General features: G+C 42.5%; 1 protein-coding gene across 3 annotated transcripts in view; it reads right to left on the minus strand.

The window, feature by feature from the left end:
* TGFB2 (transforming growth factor beta 2) overlaps positions 1-26,272 on the minus strand; it is an 84,647-nt gene that overhangs the window by 48,453 nt on the left and 9,922 nt on the right. For 2 of the 3 annotated variants that reach the window (XM_008509971.2, XM_008509983.2), the window contains exon 2: positions 20,269-20,352. The exons of the other annotated variant lie outside the window; for it this stretch is intronic. In XM_008509971.2, the coding sequence (XP_008508193.1) occupies positions 20,269-20,352 (84 nt within the window). The remainder of the gene's footprint in view (positions 1-20,268; positions 20,353-26,272) is intronic. 3 annotated transcript variants of the gene reach the window in all.

The following is a 26,272-nucleotide window of genomic DNA, read 5'->3' on the forward strand; positions in this document are numbered from 1 at the left end:
TGACACACCACCATGTCCTTCACCTAGAAACCCTTTACATTTGACAAATTCTAGTCATCCTTGAAGGTCTAGCCTAGTGTCCCTCTTTTCAGAAGAATTTCCAGCTCTTCCAGAGCAGAATCAATTTCTCCCTTCTCTGTGCCCCAACAACCTTTATCATATTGTGTATTATAGTTACCTTTTTAGATTTTTACCTGATAGACGTGAGCAGCATGGCAGCAAGGACTCAGACTCACTTCTGCAACTTTAAAATGTGACAATACTGGGGCCAGCCTGGTGGTGCAGCTGTTAAGTTCGTGCATTCCACTTCAGCAGCCCAGGGTTCGCCAGTTTGGATCCCGGGCGCAGACCTACATACCACTTATCAAGCCATGCTGTGGCAGGTGTCCAACATATAAAATAGAGGAAGATGGGCATGGATGTAAGCTCATAGCCAATCTTTCTCAGCAAAAAAAATGAGGAGGATTGGCAGCAGATGTTAGTTCAGAGCTAATCTTTCTCAAAAAAAAAGAATTGCTATTATGGGTTAAATAGGTAATGAATATGAACATAGTGAGTACTCAATAAAAGTAAGCTTAAATAATTAACAGACCACTGCGAAGAGAAGAGAAAGGCTGCATCTACTCTCACAGTCTGATGCTAACAAGACTCTCCTAACTAGTGGAAATTAATAAAAGAAACCTTAATTAAATTGGAGTCGGGAAGGACTGTATTGGGAGGTCTCATGCCCTACCACACATTGTCAATTACACCAAACAGGAGAGAAGGATGCTTACATCTCAGATAGGGGAGTAAAACTACTTTCCTAGTGAAGGAAGATTTCTCTGCCAACCCAGAAATAGCCCCGGCAAGGAGAAACACCACAGCTCAGCCAATGAGAAGCCATTGCCGCCCTGAACTGTTACCTTCCCCCAATGGACTTTCATCTAGAACAGGCCCTCCCTACTCCCCGTTTTTCTCTATAAAGGCAGCTCCCCAACTTTGTTTTCCGGATTCGCCTATGGTTTGCCATAGCATGCACACCCCAAATTGTGATTCTTTTGGCTATTCCCAAATAAACTCATTTCGAGGATAAAATAACTGGTGGATTTGTCTTGTAAGTCAACACCAGGAATAAAGAAAAGGCCACATATGTCGAGACCATAGCAGTTTCTGAATCCCTGTGGATGGGAGCCATCCTTTTCTCTACCTTACAGAATCAAACAAACCAGCACAGTTCTTGGATCTGCCTCTGCTCCTCAGTTTATAACTATTAGTATCAGGAACCTGTGGGCACACGTGAGCCTGATTCAGTCGGGCATGTGTCTGAAAACCTAGACTTATTGACACACTGGATTACTCGCACATAAAGCAGGTGTAAAAGGAGACTTCTAGTGATTTTACTGTAAAAAGTACCCACATTAACATGCAATTTACAAAGCGCTTTCTTGGCTATAATCTCATTTTTAACCTTAGTGACATCTATATAAGTGCTGTCTTGTTGACAGTGCCTCCTATGTGCTAGATAATTCCCGCTCCCCATCATTCCCAGTGTACAAATGAAGAGAGTGAAGTTTAGAGCAGGCAAGTCACTTGTGCATACAGCCAGAACAAAGAAGTGTCTGGAAATTGCAAACCAGGTCTATCTGACCCCATGTCCACACTCTTTCCATGGTTCCATGTCCCCTCCCCTTCCAATAAAGGTTTGTTCTATAGTACTTCAAGGACCTGGGTTGGAAAGTCCCAGAAGACTCGCCCAAGCTCAGTAAATGATGAGTCTTCTAAGGGTCAGAGCTATCCACAGAAGGAGCTAGTGACTTCCCTGGAGCAGCCAGGGTCTTATGCAAGATTCAAGGAGACATGAACCAGATGACCTTTAAAATGCAACCGCCCTGATGACCTGTGATGCTGTACTGAGGCTTCTTAGGCAAGACTGGTTCTATCAGTTTGAATCTCCAATTTTCCTCAAAGGGGGATGACGGGGAAGGAGCCAGACAACACTGAGAGCTCAGGGACTGAGCTTATGAACAGCCTAATTTAGGTTTTGAAGACGCCAACATGAGGTCCATGTTACTGCTCCTCACCAGCCAAGGACATGTCTTGTGTGTGATTTTCTAACTCCTGGCCCAATACTGTCTGTTGCAGCTATGTAAGGAGACTTTGTGGTCATGTTAAACTTATTCAGTAAAAAAACTCCCAAACCTCATGATTAAAGGGATGCAGAGTTTATGCCAAGGACTACCACTCTTTAGTGAGAATTCTCCTTTGCCTCTGAAGTTGTATTGCATTGGGGAAGACCCTGTAACCTCTCCATACCTTGTGAACTGGTGACCCCTGTACAGGACTCTAATCAGGCTCAAATATGATGATGTATGTGAAAGTTCTTTGTTAAATGCAAAGTGATAAACAAGGAAATGTGGCACGACTGTATTAAACTCATTCTTAATTGTCACTGAAGAATATGCTAGCCACATATCCCCAGAGGACATTCAAAGATAACAAACAGTTGCTTACATTTTCTCATCTAATCCTCCGGAAACAACTTTCGAGGTAGATCTCCCATTTTGCAGATAAGGAAACTGAGAGCTTGTAACCAGAAAGTACCAGTAAGCGATTATCAAACCAAGATCCTGACTCCCAGCAGGGGTTCTTCCCGCTCACTACATCACCTCAAACTTGGGAAGGGTTCATTCAGATTTCAACGCATAGAACCCAAGTCACTCTCAGAGTGGTGATGTGAGATCAGTGGGTCATCGGTCCTGTGCATAATACCTGCACGGGGCCTCGGCGTGCACTTGGCCAGCCTCCGAAGCACCTGCAGCCAACTCTCACTTGTTCTCCTGGCTTCACTGAACGCCCCCTACAGGTTATCCTCCAAATTTCATTTTAACCACCCATTCTCAACAGATTTGAGTTTCACCTTCTGTCCTTGTTGGCCAGACTCTAGGGATATGAATGGACTGGATATGCCCCCTGAGCTTAAGGAAGAAGGAGGTGAGGCAAACGCATGGAAAATCCACTGTCTGGAAAGTCAGGCTGCCAGTACGTAAGGTGCCAATAACAAAAACAGCAGCTAAGAGCCTTACCTGCATCGTCTCCATCAAGCCTCCCAAGGGCTCTATGAGGTACATACTATTTTTATTTCCAATTTGCAGACAAGGAGACTAAGGCTTAAGGAAGATTAAATAATTTCTCTCTGGTCACACAGCTAATAACATGGTGCGCCAGAGTGGAAGGGACTTACAATGGACTACTTTTAGTCCTTCACTTCAAAAGGTAGGATAGACCCCTATTATACATGATCTTGTTTATAGCACGTGGTAGAGCATTTAACATACGGGTTTTTCTCAGTTTTTCAAAGAGCTCACATACCTGCAATGCTTTTTCCATCTCAAGTTATTCTAATTCTATTCCAACATACGTAGCTATTTTAATTACCTATGTGAAAAATATTATATCTTCTAATCCTATAAAATAATGAATGACAAGATACAGCACTAAAAATAAGACAAGCACCCAATGCACTCAAATCACTTACATTACTTAATTCTTTTATTCTCCCTTTTTTTAAAAAAAAATAAACCAAGATGTTCTGGAATAGGAGCAGGAAAAAAAACTGAATTACTTCATATTATTTAAGAAAACTTTCTCTCTATCTCACTCCTACAGAACTGTCACACCACCACAAAATTGCCATGCATGACAAACTGTGATGCTGAAATGAAGGAGAATGGTGGAGGGAAGGCATTCTTGGACCATTTCACAATTTGGGGGAGGCTCCAGAAGGTGGTACTTTTTTGTCAGTATGTGTTTACTCTCTATCTACCTTTTTAGGTAAGGAAATCCAAAGGCAACATTTCTCCCTCAAAAATGTCCTTCAGGGAAAGTTCTTCAGAAGCTTGTAGTTAATTTTGTTGCAACTTCTAACTTCTTGAAACCTGACCCATGGGACATATACCAAATCTCGCAAGTCCTCTGACATGTTAGCTGTGTTCCATTCTTCAGTAAAAAACTCCCAAACATCACTGTCAAGGGGATGAATGGGTTATACAAGGATTGCCACTTCTCAGTAAGGATGAAGTCAACAGGAGCCTGTGTGACACTGAAGGCCTGTGACTCCCCTCCCCCCATGCCACCTGCTTTCCCATCAAAAAGAAAAGGGATTTGTGAAGGGCAAATTAGCAGTCTTGTCATTGCATTTCAAAACGTTCTTGCTATTTCTTAATGTAGATTCATATTTACAATAGATGTTACATCTTTAGAACAGACACACTCTTTCCTGCCTTGCATTTTGGACCCTCCTAAGGATCACTTACACATCCCAGGAGGGTTATATATGGACGAAACCGGGTTTCAGATCCTGTCTAAACGTGACTTCATTTATGCTCTTAGGCTGCCAGTTAAACGTCTGTTTACATCATAAATTCAGCTCTACAGCTTTGCTGTAATATCCCAGGGCAGAATCCAAAAGTTAAGGCTTTATCACATAGTTTTCTTTCCTCCTGGTTGGGATCTGTCTTTCCTTTCGCTTTTTATTCTTCCTAGAAACCTTTCTTTATCATCTTGGGTTTAATTCCCAAACCTAATTATTTCCAAGAAGACTGTAAAAACAATTCACAGCAGGCTTGTGTCCATTAACAACTTCCTCATGCCCATAAACATTTATTTTCAAAAAGCGAGATGAGTGACCAAAACAGAAACAGCACATCCTACCTCCTCATACCACCAGCGCTCGAGAAGGAACGCCCATTTAAGATGGGAGCTCCTGGGGGCCAGCCCCGTGGCCGAGTGGTTAAGTTCGCGTGCTCCGCTGTGGGGGCCCAGGGTTTCGCCTGTTTGAATCCTGGGCACGGACAGGGCACCACTCATCAAGCCACGCTGAGGCAGCATCCCACATGCCACAACTAGAAGGACCCGCAACTAAAAGTATACAACTATGTACCGGGGGGCTTTGGGGAGAAAAAGGAAAAAATAAAGTCTTTAACCAAAAAAAAAAAAGATCGGAGCTCCTCAGGACAGCAGAGGCGGCGTTTGAAGATGGTCTTAGCATCGTGTTGGGAGCAAGAGTTGGTAACTTTAGTTCCTTTTCCTAATCCTGACCCTTTTCCCTAAACACCTGCTGTTTTGTTCCAAGTAAGTACTCGACTGTCTTCTGCTTTAAGATTTTGTTGAAGATATAGGTATATTTTTGTCAAAACTCACCAAGCTGCACACTTAAGATCTGTGTATTTCCTAGTATGTAAATCATACTTCAGTTAAGAATGGGGGAAAAAAGGAGTTAGAAGGATGAATACTCATATAAATATTTTTAAAATAACATCATAATGAAATGTTCTACAAAGAAATACTAGTCCCAGGCAGTTGTACAAAGGAATCTCACTAGACTTTTAGGAAATATATCATTCCAATCTAGGCAGACAATTCCAGAGAAAGCAATGGGGAAATATTCCCCAACTCACTTTAGCAGGCTAGTGTAACCTTATACCAAAACCAAATCAGAAGAGGGAATTTATAGACCAAAGCCACTCACGAAACAAAACCAACTCAACAAAATAGTAGCATAACTAAAGTATGTAGTATATACAAAAAGAAAAAAAAGATTTGAAATGACGGAAAAATCATTCTTTGGATTCAGTTCCTCTGCCCAAATGTCCAACAGGCACAGCGGTGCTGCAAAGCCAGTAGAGAAAAAAATTTGAATTTCCACAGAGAAAAAAACCTGCCTACCTACTTTAATTTGGCAGCAAAACCAAGTGCTTAAGACAAGTCACTTTATCAGTCTCGCCTCCGTGGGCGCCTCGATGAATCAGGGGCCCTGCTCGGGTCGGAATGTGTATCTTGGAGAACACTTTCTCCATGCTAGGGGGATGGCTCTTCCACTGACAACACTAACCAAAGAGCTTCATTTCACACCTTTGCTTTTATAATTTTCCAGCTTCAGCTAAAAATACTGCTTTTTGGGTGAGATTCAACCAAAGCATAAACCCCCAAACCAAAGGGCACAGTAAGAGAATAAAGGTTCTCGCAAGGGGCTTGGAGCAAGAAGGATTTTCTGTTTCTGTTTCCAGCCTCATTGGAAGATGGCCCTGGGAGCTTCCAGGTGGGGGATGGGCATCTGTTTCCAATGCTATGGCTTAATCTTCACACAAACACTCCTCTCCCTCCAAAAATTACAGCTCTCTTGAGAGTCCTAATGGCAGCCCCCGTTTGGTAGGGGCTGAAAGAACTAGAACTAGCTTTAATTGTCTCCTTTTATTGACCTAGGCGATCTTGTCACTGTTTACTCATCAGATGAAGTGACAATGAAGGTAAAATGAAGGACATTATACATGTGCTTCTCTGGTAACTGCTGATCTCTTCAATTTGAAAATAATTCTCTCTCGCTCCAGCCTACAACTGCCCCACTGCGTGCACACGTACACACACACACACACACACTCACACCCTCCTAATAACATTATCTCATTTACTAGCCCTATTTATTGACATACGGGTTCAGTACAGACTGTCTGGAACTCTGCCGTAAGCCCCTTCTCTTTCAGGAACATCACAGATTGCTGGGCTTGTCCAGTTTTAGGGTTTGGTTTTGTTTGCAATCTTGGCACTGGTGCCTAAGGAAGACGTCGTGCTGTAACACAAAGAGGTTTAAGGTTGGGATTCAGCAGACCCAGATTCTACTCCCAGCTTTGCCACTGAAAAGCTGGCCTCGGGTAAATCTCTTAACTTCTTTAGGCCTCAGTTTCCTCATTTGTAAGATGTGAATAACACCTGTGGTGCAGGGCGGTTGGGAAGGTTGGAGGAAGGGGGAATCAGCAGAGGTTACAGGGACTGCCTCCGCTCAGTTTGGCCTCTCTTGGCCGTTCTCATCTCTTGCTCTAGACCAGTTTTAAAGTAAAAATAAAGACAGATCTTGGAACAGAACCTTGGGCAATCCACCTAACTCTTGAAACTACCCTTTCCGCATCTATAAAAAAGGGAACAATACAGCATCTACCTCATACAACTGTGAGGATAAAATAGAATCGTGAAAGCAAAAACACTTAGCACTGTGCCTGGCACATGCTAAGCACCCTAACGCGTTAGCCTCTATTATTTTTTCCTAGATTCCAAGTTCCCAGCAAAAGGGCTGTTTCTGGCAAATCTTTGTTGCCCTTCCCAGCTACCTAGTCATTCAGGGATTCCTCTGAACACTGAGCTCCCTTCCCAGCAGCCTGACCCACCCCCACTCTGTTCAGCTCTGCTCCTCATCTCCAGATGAAGCAAAAATCTGGTAAATATTACACTTACAAGGTAACAGGTCTGGAATGCTTGGCATCCCAGGCGGAGCACAGTTGCTTCTTGGCATCCAGACGCATATACGCTGCAGCCCAGGGCCAAACTACATTTGGCTGCTTTGTGCAATTCAAATAAAGATATTAAAAATCCTCCAACTCTATAAACATTTGTACTGTTTGCTAATCAAAGGGGTCCATTCAAAAAAAACCTACCTGAAGAGAACTTGGCATGCCGACTGTTCTTTACAATTTAGACCCCAAGGAGCATCGCCTACATGTGTATCACATAGGTTTCTAATATATCAATGATTTCTCTATTTTAGGCCAGGTGAACTTTACGTCCAGAGTGGACTGCTTCTCTCCAAACATACAGACCTAAGCAATCTCCATTCTAGAGTTTTGTGCCCTTAACCATTACACCATCCTGTGGCTTTAGTGTCACATGATCTGTGATTGACTTGAGCTTCCAATTAATGGGAGTGAGTAATGGTGACAGCGGCAGTTATGGTGGGTGTGCACCCTGGTACTACCACTTAATAGCTATTTTCTTGGGCAAGTTATTCAATTTCTTTCTGTGCCTTGGTTTCCCCATGTGTGAAATGGAGAAAATAATAAAACCTATCTATTATTGCCAAGATTGAATGAATCAAGATCTCTAAAATGCTTGGAAAACTACCTGGAATATAAGAAGCACTACATTATTGGACGGAATAAATATTATTATTACTGTTGTTGTTATTGTTATTATTGACCAAATGTCAAGTGTGAAAAAAAGAAACTACATCTAGGTCCTTAGCGAAGGGTAGCTTCTTGCTTAAGGAAGTAAAAGAAGTTAAACGCATTGCACTTCTTTAGGCCCACCTTTCTCCGTTAACTAAAAGGAGGTAAAGTGGTAAAATTAGACTCTATCACAGCCAGTGACTTAAATGTTGGCTTTCACTGAGTCAGATGTCAGGACTGAACTGCTCTTGGTCACAAGAACAGAAAAAGGATACTGTTTTCAACTGGCTTCATCTTATCCTTCAGATATCTAACTTCAGAGCTTTTAAGTAAAACCTCCTCCCAAATGACAACTTTGATTAAAAATACGAAAGCATCAGGGAGGAGCAAAGAAAGGTGCTAAATTTCCCCAAGAACAAAGAAAATATAGCACATTCTCTTGGTCTGCTTTTACAATTAAAGGTAAGAGTGAGGCCAGATTTCCTCTGTGGGTGACAGAAGGTCACGTTTCAAGGACCACTAGGATGACAAGTAGAGTTTGTCTGGCGGACGCCCTTCTGGCTTCACCGGCCTGGGAAGGAGCTGCTCAAGAGGGCCCAACCAGCCAGCAGGTGAAGACTCTATGCCCTTTCCACACTTCTTTCTCTATTACCCTCCTTTCCTCTCCTTCCCCACTCCTCTCTGTGCATTCCCAACTCATGCTGTTGCCTCGGGTCCCTTCTGCGTAGGAACAAGAAGGAAAAAGTGCTACAACATATGTAATGAATGAAAAATAAGGAGGTGGTGGCTAGTGGGGAGACCCATCTCGGGATTCATTTTACAGAGGATACAGGAAGAAGCCAGAGTTAGAGGAGTGAGAGAGTGGGCAAGATTTTTGTACTGAGCAAGGCCTTCTGGGACCTCAGACTGCATCCTTTGGAAGCATCTGTCCTGCGTACCCATGACATTGGGCAGAGTTTCTCCGCAGCCACAGTCACCCAAGGTACAGGACAGGACTGGGCTTCCCAGGGGTCAAGAGGGGGGCAAGCTATACAACACAGGGGCAGGCTACCAGCACAAGAGTGGGACGTCTGTTCTTTATACTTATAAGAAGCATCAGTCTCTCTCAATATGAAGTATATTAGGGGGAGGCGCACTAAATCGAATGAATCACAGTGCTGATTTGGGGGTGGGGTTGGTGGGGAGGGATGTCCCTGTGGTTAACCACCTTTTACTGGGCTTTTTTATTGATTGCAGTTGTATTCAAAGAGATGTGACTCAGACAGACCATATCCGAAGCCACGTAAAGCACTGGGTTCTAATGGGATTTCAATGTACGAGAATGTCATGAACCGTACTGTGAAATGGGAAAAGCTTTGCTATCAACATAGACACCATTTGCTTCCTTCCTTTAACAGTTAAAGAAGAGGCTGATTTTCCTATTTCTCTTTTACTTGGAGGCTGTGGCTATTCACTGCTTAGGTACAAACATTGTTTTATGTACGTTAGGGATCAGTTCTCTTAAAAGTTGCTTTCATTAACCAGCCACCCCCTGCCATTGTGTTCCCATGGCTCTTTGTTTGTAAAGATCATTCAGCATTTTTTAATTATTCTGCTTTGTGTAGGGGAGTTAGTTTACAAATCTGTCTCCATAAATAGGCTATAATTTACTTGAGGGCAGGGATAATATAATGATAACTATAAAAAAAGAGTAAGAATGACAATAGCAAAAGCCACATTACTAGTTTTGAGGGCCATGCCATGTATCATGACTCAATGGCATTATCCCATGTTGGTGGAAAACAAGAAATGAGGCTTAAAGAGGGAATGTGCCCAATCTGATGTCATGTAACTAGAAAGAGTGGTGCCTCCACTGCCACCTAGGTTGTGTCACCCCAGTGCTTTGCTCTGGGCTGACTGTGCTCCCTGTTCCGGGAGAGAGCCATCCCTCCTTATCTCATTTTTTTATCTACCTGGATGATTCAGGCACCAAACCCATGAGGCAATATACACTCAGTGAATATTTACTGAATTAAATCAAACAAAATATTCCACATCACTGTTTTCAGGGACAATCCAAATAGGAATTAAAGTGAAATAACAGAGGAGAGAGATGTACCATTTTGTTGAAGAAACAGTTACCAACACACATAGTCCTTTTAGGCAATTTCTGAGTTTCAAGCCCTCTTGCTAAGAACAAGGATGTCCTTCTGCCTTAATTACTTCTACCAAATTTTAAACAATCTCCCCAATATGATTTTCCTCTTACAGAAATTGGTACTACTTTTTATTTTTTCCTAGACTTTTAAAAAAATATCACTTGCTTTTCTCCATGTACGGCAACTTGCTATTAAAAACCTGGGCTGGAATTTCTAGTTTTCCTATAGTTCTCAGAATACAAAAACAAGAAAGTTCGAGCCTTCTCTGATCACCTTGAAATGAATGAGTGAATGGATGACAATATTTTCAGTCCCCACCGCATGCAAGGCATTTTTATGTGTTAATTTCCTTTTCTGAAGTACCATGAAGGAGTAGATTTCCAAACATTAATTCTCATTTTAGAGAAGAGAAAAATGTGGTTCAGAGAGGGTAACTGACTTGCCCCATAGTACACAGCTGGGAATTTGCCCAGGTCTGCTCTGCACAAAGCGAGTATTTTCTTTCTATTACATCACAGACTAATTGTCACACTCGAGAGTCATCTTTGGCTCACACATGAGTCACTTTCTTGGCTTATCAACAGTAGGATGGGATCAAAAAACCAAAGGTTGACATCTTCACAACGTTTAAAGGAAGGGACCACCGTCTGTTATAACAAAGCAAAAAGAAACAGAGAGGCCCATTATATGAACTCGTCTGTCTAGACAGATGACTAAACAGGGGTCCCTCCAGGGTTAGACTCGAATTTCCTCCATTCAGCCTGTTGGATATTTAGCAATAAAAAAAAAAAAAAAAAAAAAAAAAACCTGCTTAAAGGCTGTAGTACTAATCTGATCCCTCCTTCGCTACCCAGAGAGTAGTTCAAACGTCGTGTCGGTGCAGCCTGCATGTATTAAAGTTTCAAGCAGAAATCAGATTGAAACAAGAAGAGCCCTAAAAATACTTGTGTTGTCTGGCTAAGGCCCCAAGAACACAGGCCTAACTGTCCCTTTATAACTCCAGTGACAGCAGTTTGAACTCACAGAGGGAGTAGGGTCTAATCCAGGTGTCCCCACAGGACTATCCGTGGCAGGAATGCAGCAGAATTGGGCTTCTCCTCTTTCACATGGGCTGGCAAGGAGCTTCTCTCCTTCTCTCCTCTGTGCCCCGGGGACTCTGAACTTTTTCTAACTTATTATATGAAAAACGCTACTGAGAGCAAAGAAAAAGTCAGTGTCATTTCATCAAGGCTGAGAGATGTGAGTAGAAGCTGGTGATAAGATTAAAAGAAAAACGGCCTATTAATATTTTCTATGCTTAGTATATAAAAAGGTCTCTCAGTTAGGCAATTGGGAGTTGGCAAACAGACCACGTGGCCCCATGGAGAAACTGGGAGCATACCAATTGTCTAAGCCCTCTCCCATTTCCCGAGAACATGCAAGGCACTCTTTCTAGTATGGTCCATATTTGCAAAATTCATTCACTCCCTGATTTAACAAATATTTATTGGGTGCCTGAATCTGCAACATTCCTTCATATGTATGGGGATAGAGAGGACTGCCAGGAACTGGCGATGGAATTTCTAGGGCCCTGGCCTAGTACCATTCTGATCTTTTAACAGGCATTAAAGGATTAATGCAGTAGTTTAAGCAAGTATTCAGATTACCAGCCTGCAAAAAAAAACGTTGTTCCTATCCAGGGAACAAAATGTAAAACACCAGGATTTTATGTTGCATACTACAGTGATTGCCCAGTCTGGACAGGAGATATCTGTAAGGATGCACCATACTTTGTATATGTTCATATAAGAAGAAACCGTTTCCATTCCTCAAATGGGGATCCCAGAGAACAAACAGGCACTAAGCTCAGAAGCCACTGCCTAATTTGAATACCAGCAGTCAAGCCCTTGAGTCCTGCTGCCTGCCTTGAACTTTCATAGGTTTTTAGGAGAGAAATACTGGATTTAGAAGAAAAAAAGAAAGATATCCAAACATATCTTGTTTTCCTTTTTCAGAAAAGAATGGTTTCCTGATACATAGATACATATTACTCTCACTCAATGGATCCTCCTTTTTGACATCTCATTCGTTCATCCAAAATCTCCTTATTTCTGTTTAAGTTTATCACCTTATGGGAGTAACTGATAGGATGAACTCTGGAATCAGACAGGCCAAGTTCAAGGTCTGGTTCTGCCGCTTATTAGCTGTGTGACTGTGGGGCAGTCACATGTTGTCTGTAAGCCTTGGTTTCCCCATCGATAAAGCTGAGAATAATAATACTGCTTATCTTATAGGGCTAATAAGGAGGTTAGCACAGTGCCTAATAGAAGTAGTCAGTAACTGCTGGCTATCAGTATCATTATTATTCATTTTATTGTTATAAAACCCTCTTCACCTATTCAACACCCCTACCCAAATAGATGCCTTTTCCTCATGCAGAAATTCACTCATATTATAACACAGAGAGCTAGATCAAAACTCGGTTCTAGCAAAAGCTATGTAAACTCCCAAAACAGAGGTTCTTAACTCTAGTTGCAGGTCAGAATCACCTGGGGACCTTTCGAAAACAAAAGACGTCAGGTCCCACCCCAGACCAATTTGTGAGTCAGAATTTCAGGAGGGGGACCCAGCATGAGGATGTGTTAAATGCTCCCCAGGTGATTGTGATGCTTAGTGAAATCGAGAATCTCTGCGCTAGAGCTACGAAACAGACACCACAGACTTGACAGTCAAAGCTTCCAGTAAAGGCCCTGAGTACTTTGCCATCTGAGGCCCAAGTCCACGTTTCTGCCATGGTACCCGCACACCTAGGAGGTTAGCTGATCTTGGTGCTTCACCTGTTTAGTTTCTGAAAAACAGTCAGCTCTCTCCCTACCAGTAAGCCTTGGGTAAACAATCCTTGAAGCCTCAGGGAGCTGCCGGCCTGCTCTCCTGAATACAGACAATGGGAGAGGTAAGGAGCAGCCTTGGGAAAACAAGAACACAGACCAGGAAAGCAGAACAGCAACCCCTGCTGCGGACAAGAATCCACTTGCAGCTCCACTTCCGAGCAAAGATACAACCCAATCAATTAGAAAAATAGGGTCTGACCATTAAGATTTCAGAAGGATCCAAAACCAATTTAGACTCCAGTCGGTGCACAAAGTTCACATTCAGCAAAACAGCTCCAGCAGTTGCATCATACACACAACAGGGCAATTCAGAAATACAGATGTCCAGCCATGTGCAAAACAATGCTTTCATTTTTTTCTGCTCTTTCCCACCACTGATCCCAAGAGCAGGATGGAAAAGCTCAGCATCTGCTGCTACTAAGAATAGGCTGTGGAGGTGATCATAAACTTGCAAGCACCAAGCTACGTAGCATGCTCAGGGGAGGTCAGTGCGGACGGATGGCTGCCACTGTGTTGAGGGTCACAGAGAAGATGCCCCAGGCCAGGCAAGGTTACACGCCAGTTTGCTCACTGGACACAGTAATAAGGAGCATGAGTTGACCAATCTATCTGACAGGTCACTGTCAGGAGATAAAGGTTCAAGTTAGACAGTCTTCTAGGGAACCACATCGTACACAATGTTTAAGAAATCATCAAACTGGCATGGAACTCATACAAGAGAGATAAGAAATAGGAAAGATATGCTCCCTCTAGCAAACAGTTAAGCCTCTACAGACACTCTCATGGAAACTTAGCCTGGATCCTTACTGTGGACAACATCTACCCAATATTGTTGGGTGTGTCAGGACCATGGTGGCAACCTGAGACCCTAAGGCTAAGGAATGTCACTACATGTTTTGGAGGTAAGCCTGAGATTCAGAGCTTCCCTGACATACCTACACTTCACATAACACATCAGGACTTGCTTCAGAAACCTGGTACTCCCATCTGTGCCTTTTACACCAGATAAACTTGTGTCAGTTGGAGGAGCAAATTATATATAAAAAGGGAAGAGGATGACATTTATGTCTGTCTCATAAAGTCAACCTACTAATTAGTCAGTAGATATCCATTACAAAGCTCCTCATAATTCTACAGATAAAGCAACAGTACGGATCCAATCATGTCATACCCACAATATGGAAAGTTTTTAACATGGGTGAAATCTTTCTCTCTTCCCCAACCCATCTTCCCCCACCTACAGTGTAGTACAGTGTATCATTTGTTCAAAATGTTGTCTGTCCCTCTCCCCTGGGCCCATCCTCACATGGCCCCTCCCTTGTGCCCTGTTCCTACCCTATTAAAATCAGGCTTGGCCAATGGAATACAGGTAGGCGTAGCTGCCACCTCTCATGGTCTCACCATGAAGTCAGCACACCCATGTTAGAGGCTGCTCCCTCAGCTTGGGTCCCAGAAAGAAGATGTCATGGAGCAGAGCCACAGCCAACCCACAAGTCCATATAATATCAGTGAGAGATCCATCTTTGTGTTATGCCATTGAGATGAAGAAGAAAGCTCTAGTGATCTTGAGTTTGTAAAATAATGCCCTATTCCACAGAGTTCCATTATACCACAGCACATTGTTACATGGATTTTTTATGCAATAGGGCAATTATGTCTTCTGAATGTATCAACTTGGGATAACTAATACTTGATATAACCATCCCGCCCTATTCTCTAGCCTTAGTATTTCAAAGCGAGTCTCCTGTAGGAACACATCAATGTTTTCAAAGCACACTAAGCACTTCCGCTGTTCCATGATTCATCAAGATGGTAGTCATGCCAGCTCACAAAAGAAGAAAACATGAAAGGGCAAATCTTCTCCTTCCAGAAAACATAAGCAGCTTCCTATTACTGCCTGATGACTGCCAAATTATAATCCCAAAGGTCAACTTTCAAGCAGTAAACATCACCTCCCCAAAGAAGGCTTCCTTCACCTCTCTAGACCAAGGTAAGCAATTCTTCTTCTGACCTCTCAGAGCCCTTCCTTATAATCAACCACATGATGTTGGCTTCTTGTCTTTGTTTGGTTGGTTCGGTCTGCTTCATTTCCTCAGTAAGTTGTAGGCTCCCCGAGGTCAGAGTCTACACTATATTCCTCCATCTACCGGCAGACCTCGCACTGCGCCTGGCACACGGTAGACTCAATAGATAGTTCTTGTACAGAAGGATGAAGGAATATAGTCAACATCCCAGGGCAAAGTCTCGCTGTTCAAAACTTAAAAATTAGAAAGCAAACTCTAGTCCAACAGAAACGCTTTTTGACTGATAAGAGACATAGTTTTATAAATTCCCTGGCTCATGACCTCATTTCAAAGTTTAGGCAAATTCACTAGGCACAGCTGGAAAGATCCAGAGATCCTTCTAAGCCTGACTTTCTACTTCACGCAGGGCAAGAGAGTTGGTCATTCTCCTAAGCCAATGCATGGTCACCTCTGCGTTTTGTGCCACTGTCTCTGCACACCAACTGGGAGATGGTTGTGAGTAGGTGTTAATAGCAAGTATGAACCTCAACAGCTGTCATTCCACACTTGGCAGCACAAGATGGGAGGTCCAAGGGGTTATTTTCATACATAGAAGGGTGCAAAGATAGCTTCTTTCCAGAAAGGAAGGGGGTGAGTTGCCAATAACTCAGGAGTATTAATTAAAAACAATGAAAAAAACCAAAATACACATTCTACGTACAGAACCCATTGTAGCCTGCCTATCAAGTTATTTACTAAAGAAAGAACTCAGCACAAGGGAAATTCTTGGTATAGAGCAATTGCACCTAGAAATGCAGCTGCAAAGAGTCCTTCTAATGCATTACAAAGAGCTCCTCACTGGATTTCCTGTTCCTACCCTGGTCTCTCTGGACACTATTCTCAACTTAACAGCCATGGGAACCCCTTGGCTAAATCCACTCTTCTCCCCATTTTAGTCAGAGGAAAAGCTTCAGACTTTACAATGGCCTACAAGGCCCTGCATGACCTGTCCATCATTATCTCTCTAATCTCGTCTTCTAGGACACTTCTGATAGTCCCTAAACATGTCAGGAACAGCACCAGCTGTTCCCTCTGCCAGAAATGCTCTTCCCCAGATAGCCCCAGGCTATTCTCTGACCTCCCTCAAGTTTCTGCTTAAATGCCACCCTCTCAATGAGCCCTTACACGCCCAGCTCATCTAAAATTGCAACTCGCCTCCCCATCCCTCAACCCTGTTCTACTTCTCTCCCCTACAACATTTATCAAATTCTACCATTCTTATGTAATCTTTTTAATTACTTGCCTATCTTCCTCATCCAGAATGCAAAACTCCCCAAGGGCAAAATTTTTGCTGTTTTATTCACTGATAGTATCACTAATGCCAACATTGGGGCCTAACACATGGATGCTTGATAAACAATACATCCTAAGAATGTCTTGTCTTTACCTTAGTCTTCCCACGATCTCTGCTTGCATTTGACATTGATCTTAAAGCCATACCTATATTTGTAGTTAATGCAGAGATTTTCCATTGAAGGCTTGTTGGGAAGTAGAATTAATACTATCAGTCATTTTTTTCATACTTCAGTGATGCAGACCACGTGGGCTGTTTAGTGATAAAGACCAGATATGAGAACTGGATATTTCTGTCTTAGTTTGATGGCCAAAAACACTACAGTAGTTATAGACTATCCATTTGGTGTGGGTGGATAGAAAATGCTGAATGGTTCCAAAATAACATCAGAATAACAAGAGGCACAGGGTTGCACAAAGACAATAACAAGTAATTTATCATTAACTTTTCTTTTTAATAGCTGGCTCAGATTTTCACCTGCTCTGATAGCTCTGGTTGAGAAAAACACTATTCGGAAAGAGAACATTGCAGTTACTCAAAGCTGAGTTTGGCTGAGATAGTGGAGTTTACATTCCACTGTTGGCTAGATCCTTACCCCATGGAATGTTTCAGAACAGGATTCAGGCCATGAAGAGGCTGGCAGTGCTTTGACCAAACGCGACCTCCGGGAATTCAACATTAGACATTGACTTACACATTATACAATATATGTCATGTATATGTTAGTTTTGAAATCCCCTTTCCACTCCACAGTTGCCCAGTTGAAGGCACCTGAGTGGAGGCAATCACTCTCATCCATAACTTCCAAACTATGCATCCACCCCTCAATGTGGTTAAACGACTTCCTTGCCACTCACTGTCCCCCTCACTGTGGTGAATGGTGAGCTGGAGATAAGTGTGATATGTGCGATTAACCACAGAGCTATCTTGGTATCTGTATGTGTTTGGGCAAATGGAGAGTCCAGGGTGAAAACTCAGCCGTGTTGTGCATTCAGGGTCCCAGAACTGCAGGACCAGCTGATCAAACAGAGGCTCCACTGCATCTGATCCTTCTGTGCTGGAGGACGGGAGCAAACAGACCTGCATAATCCAAGCATCCAGTGCCTCCTGCTCGAGCGAGGTCCAAGTCACCTGCAGTGCTTTTAAATGTGCAGATTCCTCGGGTCCCCCAACCCCAGCAATTCTGACTCTGCAGGTAGGTCTGAGATAGGCCAGGGAATCTCCTTTTTATGTCACCTCGGGAGACACAAACACAGGCTACACTTTGGCAGCACCATCTTTAAATCTTAACCAAGCTACTTAAAAGCCTCTTGCTCAGTAAATACATGAAAATAAAAAATGAATTCGCCTTCATGACTTTTAATCCATTTGTTCAAAAAGAGACCGTCTCTATTGCTTATCTTCTGGGTTCTTTTATCTTATTGGGAAAACTTTGGGGCAGGATAACCTCATCTTAACCAATATTTTTAGGGATGATGAATTTAAAAAGAGAAAAATGATTTAGGAGCCACATGGGCTGTGAACAGCAAGGACTATTCTGTCCTCCAGGGGATTTTATTTAAAGCTGATGAAGCATCAGAGCTGCCAGTCCAATCCTCAGTGTCAGAACACAGAGTTATCAACTACACCCAGGTTAGACAGTGAGTGGAAGAGCAGGAGGCGCCACAGGCCCTGCGCTCCCTCCAGCCGCTCCCAGCATCTCCTTGGAATGGAGAAGCGGTTCACCCAAGGTGACAGGGATGGCCCTCGAGCTGCTTGGCACAGGCCGGCCTTCACTTAACGAGTGTTCAGAATCACACTCAGCATGGAGAAATTCACCCTGACCCTGGACGCCTGCCCCCTGGCATCCGCTCACTTACATTTTTACTCAATTACTATTTCTAAGAACAGAGACAAAAAAAAAATGCAGAGCCCCACTGCTCAGCAGCCTTGCATGGAAGATCGGAAAGGGGTCCGCAGGGCTTTCCTGGAGGCCTGGAAGCCGGGTGGGGTGGAGGCACCTCCCACTGTATGGGAATCTACTGGAGCCTGCGCCTATCTCCTCTCCACGCCCTCGGAGACACTCCTGATTTTCCCAGACTCGCTGAGGAGCAGGGTGGGTTTCCAATGTTTTTTCACCAAAGAAAGAGGGAAGCTTGATGCAATTCTATGACCAAAAGTAACCCCAAGTGAGAGGAGTGTCCAAGAAGGAAAACCATGCAAAGAACCAGGGTAGGCTGCTCAACTGGCTTACTATGGGAGGAAAAGATGAAAAGGAAATTAATTTAAAGTAGTAGGTAAGAAAATTATAAAATTAATGGGACAGGATTCCAAAGGTAAAGCAAAAGGAAGGCAAAAAAGTTTGGGGTCTCTGAGGACAGGTGGAGAGCATCAGGCCAGACCTGAGTTCAGATTTTGGCTCTGCCAGTAGCGAGTGCTTTGACCGAGGACAAGGGATTTACTGCTCCAAGCACAGCTTCCTGAAAAATGGGGATCGTCATCCTGGCCCTGCCCAACTGACCAACATGGGGAGAACCAGGATGGTGTGAACTAAGTACCAGAGAGCTGGGGGGTATTCAACAAATATTTTCCTTCTCTCCTTCCCTTTCTTTCCCAAAAAGCTAATGGGGGAAAAAAAAAGTCAGACAATTAACTCCTTGGTTTAGATAGTGAAATAAAACACAAATTTAGAGATTAAAAACAATATAATCTGTCTTATGAAAGGGAACTTTAAAAACATGGATCAAGCCTTTCACTCTTTTTATTCAAACCTTTCCCTCTTTTCATTCACATGGCAGCTTCTAGCCACTGTGAGGCTTTCTGTACTGAAAAAAATGCATATTCTCAATAGATCAGTTCTTTTTGAGGAAACCCTAGCTTAGGCCACTGTAAATAAACTATTTTATTCTTTTATTCCTAACAAGCAAGGTTAAGCATGATAAATGGCAGACTAGGATATACCAGTGAATCAGACATCTACCAGGGTAATAAAAACATTTATTTTGTTCCTATCCAGGACCTCCACCCACTTAGAATCAAAATAATCCAAATCTTCTCAGGGCCTCAAAAATGCAGAGTGAACCCACGCCAGGATTGTGAGTCCATTTCCTCTCTTCCTGAGAATGGATCAGAGACAACTTGGGCCACTGAGTTCCTGAGTGCCAGGATCATCTGAGACGTCTTTGCTGTGGTCTCATTGCCCATCATGCAGTAGGCGCTCAATAAAACCTGGTTGAATTGATTAATGTTCCAAATCAGAAAAGGGTGAGACCTCTGGCTTTGGTGTCCCCCAGACTAACTCATGGCACTGGCTCTGAGGAGTCTGTACTTGTTTGGAGGGTCAGGAGCAAGTGGCAAGCTGCCAGGTCCAGTCAGCAGAAGGCTTGACCCATGGAAGTCCATTTTCTCATGCAACCCAGGAATGACAATATGAAGGTCACAAACAATGGCTTCAGCATAACTCTTCCTCAGGCCTCCCTCTAGAATGTCAAAGGAGAGAAAATCTCCTTCCTCCCCTTCAGTTCAGTAAAGAAACATTAATTGAGCGACTTTTAAGTGTCAGGAATAAGAACAGATACAAATATGATACACAAAAAGGACCCTGGACATTCTGGCCACTCTGTTCAACCCTCCAGAAAGTGTCTTCCATTAGGGTCAGGTGATCAATGTTTCAAATCTATTTGGAACCCCTGGAACACATATCTCATACACCCACAATCCACTCTTTCACATATTGCTATCAAGTCATCATATTACTTCAAAGCTATTCATAGGTTTTTTTCTCATATACACTGACTAAAATATTGGGGGCACCTTTGTGATGGTTCAGCTCCAAAGCTGCATTTCAGAATTCTATTTTGCCTCTGACAAGTTCCCCACAGGAGACAAACACTCAAGATGGGCTTGCTATCACTATGTCAAATGAGGTATAAAGCAGACAAGTGTACTCACCAAGGTACCCACAGAGCACCTGGGACTGTCTGGAGCACAAGCTGCCCACTGAGCCAGAAGGTGTTGTAACAACTGGGCAGACAGCTAGGAGTTTTAAAAAGCACAGTCATTAGCTATTTTACTGAGGAGATGCCTTGCACAGAGCTATACAAAGACTCAAAGTAGGAGAGGGACTCGCTGAATGTACTTATCATTCCCCCAGAAATACAAGGTCCCTGCTACTCAGGGCCAGAAGATTAGACACTAAGCATCTACAGGGGTTTCTGGATTCTAGTCCCAGATCTTTTGGCATCCCTTAACCAGCGGTCAGGCTCCTGAATTCAGTTTTCCCTTTAACACGCTCCAGTGTTAAAATAACAATGTACAATTTATATACTGAAATGGTAAAATAAATACCTTTACTTATAATAAAGATGAATAAGAAAGGCCTTGACCTCCTTTGACAAAAGACAGCCTACCTATTAAGCATAAAACTCTGTTTTTCATTTGGTTGGCCTAGATTTCAGTTTTCTTAAAACCACCTGTCATCATTTCTAACCCGCCCATGAAAAGTCCTTCTCCAATGAGTCAAAAATACAAATGGATCTTGGTTTGGGGCTGCTTAGCTACAGTTTTAAAATCTAGGGCTCCTTGGAATGGATTAAACATGTCTTCCGTGATGGTTATTACATCCTGAAATTTTGAACTTCTCTTTCTTGAAATTCACAGCAACCAGATCTGGTATATTGCCCACTATAGTCTTATAAAAGAAAATACCCCTCAAAATACCTCCAGTTGAAGAGAAAACATTGCTGAGCATTCAAAGGCTATCCTATCTGTGGTGGAGTCAATAATAAATATAGGATTTTTGCGCGAGAAGATGTAGGTTGAAAGCCCTGCTCTGTCAGAGGTTTCCCGTGAATCTTTGGACAAATCCCTTGATTTTCCCAAGCCTCTGTTTCTATAAGATGAAGTAGACATAATGCCACCCGTGAGGGTTTTTAGAAGATTGAAATGAGATGACATATTTCAAAGAGACTGACAAATAAACGGTGATCAAGGGATGTAACATTATTAGTGATCTAATTTATTTGATAGATGAAGCTCTGATTGCCTTGTGTGCCTGGCAGGAATATACTTCTCCCCTAGCTCCTTACACAGATTTAAAATCCACACACCTTCCATTCACCCAAAGCCTGTCTTTTAGAAGTAGCATTGCCACTATTCAGACCTGACTTGTAAATTTCTTTTGACAAAAGACAAAGGCCTTGTGGATTCCTCTCTTTCCCTCTTTTTTTTTTTTTTTTTTGCCAGATTTGTGCCTTTTATCTCTCAATTTTCAAATAGATAAGACTTTTCCCATCCCCTGTAACTTACCGTCTCCAACATCCAGCCCACTAACAAGATCCCAGTGATATATTTTCACCCTTGTGTGGATTACACCCTCTAGTCAAAACCCTTTTTAACTGAGATGCTGCGGGACTCTGAATGGCCTGCATGAAAGATGAAGGCCCACCACTCAGGTTTCTGCAACATGGTGCTATCATGTTGCCACCATATGCTGTTACCAGCTGACATCTGCTCACATATGTTCTCACCAATAAGCAACCATGTTGTTTATTTTTAGAGCCTTCTTCACAGTCTTACAGGGAGAAAATGCCCTCAAATAACCAGTCAGCAAAGACAGGAAGCTACACTGGGGATAAACTGTTTGTCACAAGATTAGCAAGTCAAACAAATTCTTCTCATTCACATCTGACCTCTAAAAGGAGATGCTGAAAGTTATCTTAAATAAAAATCTCAAAGCGTATAATCCGAGAAAGGCAGAGCATAAGTCCCTTGGTGAGCAACACTTTTTCTTCAAACTATGGTCCTCTGAGTTTCTTGGGGGGATTTAACTCCTTTTCCTGGGAAACAGCACCTTCTTCAGGCCAGTGGATGTTGTGATGCAGAAGAGGGACAATTCTATTAATTGAATCCTGATCCCTGAGATTGCCCCAGGTCACCCAGGTCGAAGGAGCTCTGGGTGGGGACAAGGCAAGGTTACTAGTTTTATTTGCAATTTCCAACAAGCAGGTCTCAAGTATGCACCATTGGCTTACTTTCACTCTGCTGTACAGCTGCAGTATGAAAATCTTTTCTTTCCTTTTTTTTTCTTTTTTGGTTGTTTTTGTTTGTTTGTTTTTTATTTAATTGCTTGTCTTTAAGCAGGGTCAACAGGGCGCTCTGGTGCCTCAGAAATTAGGACCATGAATTGGATGGAGATATAAGTGATGCTAATAGTGATTATTTAGGCCAAAGAAAGCAATTCTTAGTTTTCAAAAAAACAATTTTCAGCAATCTATATGATTGATGTGGCACTGTGGTACGGATACACTTTTTCAGAGCAATGAGGCTTTGGGTAAATGAGAAATGCTTTGTAAAATGTGAAATCCTATGAAAAATCTGAGACATTAACAGTCTTAGAGAAATAAAGTTTTTAGAAGTACTTGGACACTCACTAATTGATAATGGGAGACCATGGCTCATAGAAGTCACAAGATAGAAACAGTCCCGAAATTAAAATTTTGCATTTAAATTAAAATAACTAAAAGAAGATGAAGTTAACCATAAAAGTGTTGGGCTTCATTTTTGCCTGTGATGACACAGCTAAGAAATAAACCAGCAAAACAAAAAATACGCAGTGTTTCCAGAGTATTTTTGAACTACCTGCCTGAGAATCAGCTGGCCTTCTTGTCAGGGTGCAGGATTCTGGAGCCGACCTTAAAACTACTGATAAATAATCTGGATGGAGGGTAGGGGACAGAGGTTTGGAAATTTGCGTTTATAATAAGCACTGCAGGTGATTCTTTTGCACGGGAAAATTCGAGAACCACTGGTGTAGACCTTTGTGACTTATAGGTTAGAAAGGCCTTTTCCAAAATCTCATTTGACCTGAAAACAACCCAATCAGGTGGATCAAGAAAAAATTATCCCCTCATAAGAGCTGTTTGTTCTGAGTAAGTAGTGGTTTTGTGTAGTGTTAAAGTGTCTATAAGAGAGATAAAGATAAAGCCATTCTTCCTGCATTGATATCTTAAGCAGGATTAAATGTTATTAAAAATGCTCAGGCAAACTTTGTGTCAAATTAGCCCCTGCCTCAATTCCTCCCAAGACCGCCACACGGACATCTCTCTCGTGATGGTACAATGCCATAAGCGGGTGCTATCATTTCCCCCCGACACTATGCTATGAATTTTTCTACTCTACTTAAATAATTCCCACAAATGTTACTGCGAAAGGGCAAACTGCTGATCCCAAATGTATAATGACTTGGGGTCAGCTTGGCTCAAGACCCTCTTTCTAGGATCCATGCACTAGTGCCAAAGAATTAATGAAATAAGACATGACTCTGTACTCATAGTTTCGTTATTGATGGTGATATTTTCCGACAGTGGAATTCTTCTGAAAGATAGCTCTCTCCAAGACAAACTAGTACCCTAGTCACCTCATTTCTTGGAGGAGAAAAGTATGAGTTTAGTAGGTGAAACAGTGGCTGTTCAGGACTTAGTTCACAGATCTGACCAGTAACTTCCATTAACATCCAACAACCTAAGGCTTAACACTATGAGGAGGTACAGATGAATGCTAAATCACTATTCAAATCAACATGATTTTTAACAGACATATTTAAGGACAGGAACTGCTGCTTCAGAACCAGAGGTGAAATCCATAATTTAGCTTGGGTTCTGCCTGGCTACTTCAGGGTAAAAGCCAGGAGTCTGGTACCCGCCTCCCTGTTTCCCTCTCCTGAACTTCCAGAGCCCCAAATGCCAAGGTATGAGCTTGCATGTGGAAACGTTTCCCCACGGAAACCCCTGACAGACCTCCAAGGGGACAGTTCCTTTACCAAATCATCCATCTTCTGCAAAGAAATGTCCTGAGTCTGTGATTTTTTTTTCTCCTTCTAAAGCAGAATCGGAATAAGTCATCTACCTTTTTTGGTCTTAATTTAGCAACTTAATTATAAGAGTTTATTACAAAGCAAGTAGAAACAACTTCAATGGTACTGTCATTAACACATCGAAGCAGAAGTGACAATGAGATTAAGTCAAAGGATAGGGAAATAAATGACAAAATAAGAATAAAGTCTCCAAATAGAAGGAATGGAAAATTTACTGCTATGTATGGTATAGAGAGAATAATCCCTGATGACTTTGGTCTAAGAAACATCAAATTACCCACACTGAAATGAATCCAAAAATTAAAAAATTAAGTCATATTTCCTAGAAAATTCCCATTTCTGTTTTGGCAACAATAAATATTTTAGTGCTCTTCAAATGCATTAAAAAAATGACTGTATTCTCTTTAGATAGTGCTTCCTCATAGGTTTGCAAAGACCAGTGGACTTGTGGTCATTTCAGTATCTTCCTCAAAGCCAAACTGTGCCTTCTCGCTCACAAGATGCAGTTACAAATAACGATTCTTACAGCAGCCTGAAGTTATGAATGAGTCGTTACTTACGAACTAGCCTGTCAAGACAGATGTGGTATTTGTCAGTGTAGTGTGGGTCACATAGGAAAAGCCAAGCGAACAGAGCCAAGGTCTAAGTCACAACATTTTTCTTTTGCTTTCATGAGACTGGAAAGATGCTACAGTATTTCCAGAAACAAACATCTCCAAAAAAGCAGTCTTATTTTCAAATAGCTACTCCATGACTCTTCTTTCAGAAACACAATGTCTCTTCTTCAGGGCTAGCCTGCTTCATCATTATCAATGTGTAGGCAGCTAGGAAGGCCCGGAGGAAGAGTGACACTGTGTCCGCGAACAGAGACATGTGGAACACGCTCATGTGAGAGCAAACAGCTGGCCGGGGAAGTTAGAAATGCATTTGAACTACTTTCAGATGTCTGGGCTTCCCAACATCCAGAAAGCGTTTTCCATTTGCCTGAAGTTCTTCAAGTCGTTGTGGTGGAAGGAACACCTAAGCCCCACATTTCTGACTTATCAGGCAGCAACAAATCCAAGTGCTCATTTGAGAGGATGAAAGGATGGTCCTGGTCCACAAAGATAGCTTTCTCAGCACCATGAGGCTTTCCTTCCTTCTAACAGATGCTGAACCCAGTAAACTCAACTCCTCTTGGACAGCACTGGTTTCTCTCATCCCTGAAGTGGATTTACTCGGTTGCCCCGGGGAAAGCCAGGATGCTACCTCATGCACAGAACATCTTGCTCTGTTAACAACGACCCAAGGCCACATGTGGCCTTTCCTTTCTGATGTCACCTCCCACGTTTTCATTTCTTCCTAGCCTCTTTGCAGTGACTCCTAACCACCCTCTCCTCTCCTCTCATCCATCTTCTTGCGACTTCTACTCCCTAATGTCATTTCGTTGCTAATGTCCTTTTTTAAATGAATCACCTGACAGCTAAGAAACTTCTGTGGCTGGTGCTGGCTTATGGAGGTGGAATGAGGTCTACCGGAGTCCAACTGCAGCTGCCTGACCCGGCTAAGCCTTGACTCCAAATGTCCTGGCTTCTTTCTCAGCAGAGACTCTCACCAGGGGAGGTGATGAGAGACAGGGGACCTGCGAGGAGGAGCCAAACCAGGCCCAGAAACACATTACACAGAAGCCCCCTCTGCATGTTAGCCTTTTAGGAACAACATTCCTTCCGTCTTTTGTTGGATTTCAGACTTTATGGCCCAGAAAGATAAAGAGGTGAGTGCTATGTGACTCATATGCCTATTCAGAGAGATCTGTTAAAATAATTTAAACATTTCTCCCTAAAAATTGATATACCCTTCGAAACAACTGGAAACATTTTGAGATGTCAAAAAAATCAGAACTGGAAATTAATACACTGAGCATGCATAGGAAGACATGCTGGCTGGGAGGAACACATACGTGGGCCTCGTGCTCTTGATTCCAGAGGAGGATATTATGAGTTGGCGACTCTTAAAGTTTACTACAAAGGAAAGTTTTCTGAGGGCAGATATCACACCTACACTTAGTTTTATTTTCTATGTGCTTCTAGTATAGCACTCTGT

This window comes from Equus przewalskii, chromosome 31 (assembly GCF_037783145.1).
Source record: "Equus przewalskii isolate Varuska chromosome 31, EquPr2, whole genome shotgun sequence".
NCBI classification, from domain to species: domain Eukaryota; kingdom Metazoa; phylum Chordata; class Mammalia; order Perissodactyla; family Equidae; genus Equus; species Equus przewalskii.